General features: G+C 48.6%; 1 protein-coding gene across 2 annotated transcripts; it reads left to right on the forward strand.

The window, feature by feature from the left end:
• The first annotated feature begins 547 nt into the window (after nucleotides 1-547).
• LOC112294374 (uncharacterized) lies at nucleotides 548-2,487 on the forward strand. Of its 2 annotated transcripts, XM_024544707.3 has the most exons (3): nucleotides 548-941; nucleotides 1,152-1,322; nucleotides 1,470-2,487. In XM_024544707.3, exons 1-3 carry the CDS (start codon nucleotides 586-588, stop codon nucleotides 1,525-1,527), a joined length of 585 nt encoding a protein of 194 aa, XP_024400475.3. In that variant the 5' UTR covers nucleotides 548-585; the 3' UTR covers nucleotides 1,528-2,487. The 2 variants fall into 2 exon arrangements, 1 of the variants encoding a protein (XP_024400475.3); XR_002973331.3 differs by lacking the exon at nucleotides 1,470-2,487 and having other exon boundaries at nucleotides 807-941; nucleotides 1,046-1,463.
• The last annotated feature ends 377 nt before the right edge of the window (nucleotides 2,488-2,864 follow it).

Consider the following 2,864-nt stretch of genomic DNA (forward strand, 5'->3'; position numbering starts at 1 on the left):
GCCAAGATACTCCAACTCCACTTCCTCCAAACCCAAAACACACAACATCCTCAAACCACACCTCTCACTCTCTCACTCACTATTTTCATTACTATCAAAACTATTTGAAGCTGGATGTACATACACCCCCCATCGAGTTCCACACCATTCATCGACGCCCATCCAAAACTCCAATCTCTTCCACATTCATCCCCCCGACGGAACCTCAAAGAGCCCCTAGATAGTAATTCGTTGGTTCGTGCGTGCGTTCGTTCGTCAGCTTCCGTCCAGCAGCACCCGAAGTCTAGGACGATGGAAGGAAGGCAGCGATGGAGTGCATATGCAGCCGGCGAGTCGCACACAATCCAACGCGGTGCGACGCAATGAATCCATCGCCATCATCGTCGTCGCAGATGAGGAGGAGGAGATGGCGCACTGGATTGTTTGATTGATTGATTCATTCCCCGATGGATTTCATGCATCATCTTCTTCTTCGTCTTGCTGCTGTTGCAAGTGCTGTTGCTGGTAGGGCCCAATTTTATGCCCCGCGCTGCGGGATCGGGCACCTGACGTCAGTCGCGCCCTCTGCACGCATTCCCCTCTTTAATGCCGCGCGGACTCTTCCTTCAAAGTGACCACCCCAGCTCATCGATACAACGGAATCCTGCTTGTCGAGACAAACCTGCCGATTCTCTTGCTTGCCACATGGACGGTCTAGACCTCGCACACCCCCCCGGTGATTCCACTTGGAGTGTGTGTTCTCCTCAACAGCCGCCTGGATCACCCATCGTTGTTGCTGCTGTTGTTGTTGTTAAAATTCCATCATCATCCCCCACGCCTAGCTCATCGATGCGTAGGATGCGGTATAGGAGGATGAGGCGGACCGGGAGAGAGAGAGCCTCCGGCGTCGCATTTTTTGAAGTCAGACGGAATCACGCTTTCAACGACATCCGGAGTTACTGGTAAGAGCCTGAACGAACTCGGGCGGCTGCAGTCGTGAACGCTATTTATGTTCGATGATTGAATCACCATCCATCGACTGAGACTCGTTTGTTCGGAATTGGAGATACGAAGCTGGAAAATGCACCACAACTGGCCCGAGTCGTGGGTTTAATACTGTGAGCTCCGTTCTTGTGTGCTCCATGTGAGGATGGCAATCGCGTCGACCGCAGCTCGTTGTCAGGATTTCGGGGATTGGACAAGGATTGTAGGATGATGACATCATTGGGTGATCGGGCTGTGATGTCAGTGAATGGCTCCCATGTCTCTGTTAATGATAATCGGAAGATAGTGGAGTTGCAACGGGATTTGCTGTCGGTTCGGACCCTGCACACAGCGATTAGGTGAGAGAGTCACTTCCAGTCTCCGTGATGAAGCTCAGTTACGGCTTCAATCAGATCGTGAAGGACCAAATCGCCCTAGTGGTACATGAAAGTTTTGATACAAAAGCAATTAATAGTGGAATTTTGTGTGTACTTTGTGAACCGCAGCTTTATGAAATCAGATACAACTCACCGTCTATCAAGGTTTAATAATTCAGCGATCTAGCTTATTCACTACCATTTGCGCCAATCTGATTGAGGCAATCAGATCCGTCTCTCCAAGCTGTGGTGAGCTCAGTCGACCATGAATAGAACTAGCAACATGGGTTACAATCCTTGTGGATAAGAGAACGAATAGTGATGCGAATGGAGTCCTCCGGCACCCTCTTCGGCGACGGTATCTCCGTTGTACCTACACATATATCTTTTGGGCAACTCAAACTCATACACATCAGTTCGTATCTTATACCAACGAGCTTGTACATGCAGTTTTGAATGCAGACCTCTGAGTCATGGCGCCGAAGATGTCTGCTGCAGACCATTAGCGGCTGTATAGGCTGTACACTCTCTTTGAATGATTTTGGCAGCGCATGAGTGTTGCAGAAACGATACCCCCATCGCATCAGCCACTGCAACTCGACAGGCAGCACCAAGCGGAGATTGCATGAGATGCTTGTCACACTGTTGTTGCTAGTGCCAGACGTTAATTAGTTCCCCGCGCTTGTGCAAGTAAACACCCCCCCCCCCCCCCCCCAAGAGTGTATTACCCCTCCGCGGTAAAGTCCTTGGCCATGATCAGAGATTCTACGGCGGCAGTAGAGTCGTGCGCAGACTACGAATCTCTCAACTGCCGCGTTTGTCGTGTCTAAAAATCTCACTAACTACACCATTTGCAAGCACGAACAATCACCCCATCCTTCTCATACTGGTGTTCTGCCTGGGCGTGCACTGTCCTCGATGCTAACTTTGTGGAAAGTTTTATAATTTATTTTGAGGGAGCCTTGCGATCATCGATGATGATCGAACGTTACGTCTGCATTGATCATCTGCTGCGGCACGGTGATTGGTTACGGATTAGTCATTTCCGTGCCAACCAAAATGTAATGCTTTTGTGAATAGGACGTCACTATATTATTGGGAGTTATACTCGATGTCATTCAAAATAAAGTTCATTTCAGGACCTACATTATCAATCGATACAATGAAGAGGGAACTACACCACCATCTCTCTGAAAACTGTGTGTGCAGCGGGTACATCAGTTGCAAATGATCTTCACTTCTCATTTTGAAGAAAGAAATGCAAATTCCTGCTCAGAATAGGCCGTTCTAGGTTTTGTTTCCAACGCAGTTTACATATACTTCTCCCAAGTCAGGATTCGACCATGCGCCATGAAACAATTGCTTCGAATATGCTTGTAATCTGTTTCATGGTCTCGCGGACGCCGTTGTGTACACATTGGATGCTTCAAATTGGTCAACAAGGTTGAGGACCTCCTATAGTATCCCTCTTCACCACACAAGTTGAACCTGGAAGTCTGGTAGAAGAGCATGATACAGGTTTAG

This window comes from Physcomitrium patens, chromosome 17 (assembly GCF_059467195.1).
Source record: "Physcomitrium patens ecotype Gransden chromosome 17, ASM5946719v1, whole genome shotgun sequence".
Taxonomy (NCBI): domain Eukaryota; kingdom Viridiplantae; phylum Streptophyta; class Bryopsida; order Funariales; family Funariaceae; genus Physcomitrium; species Physcomitrium patens.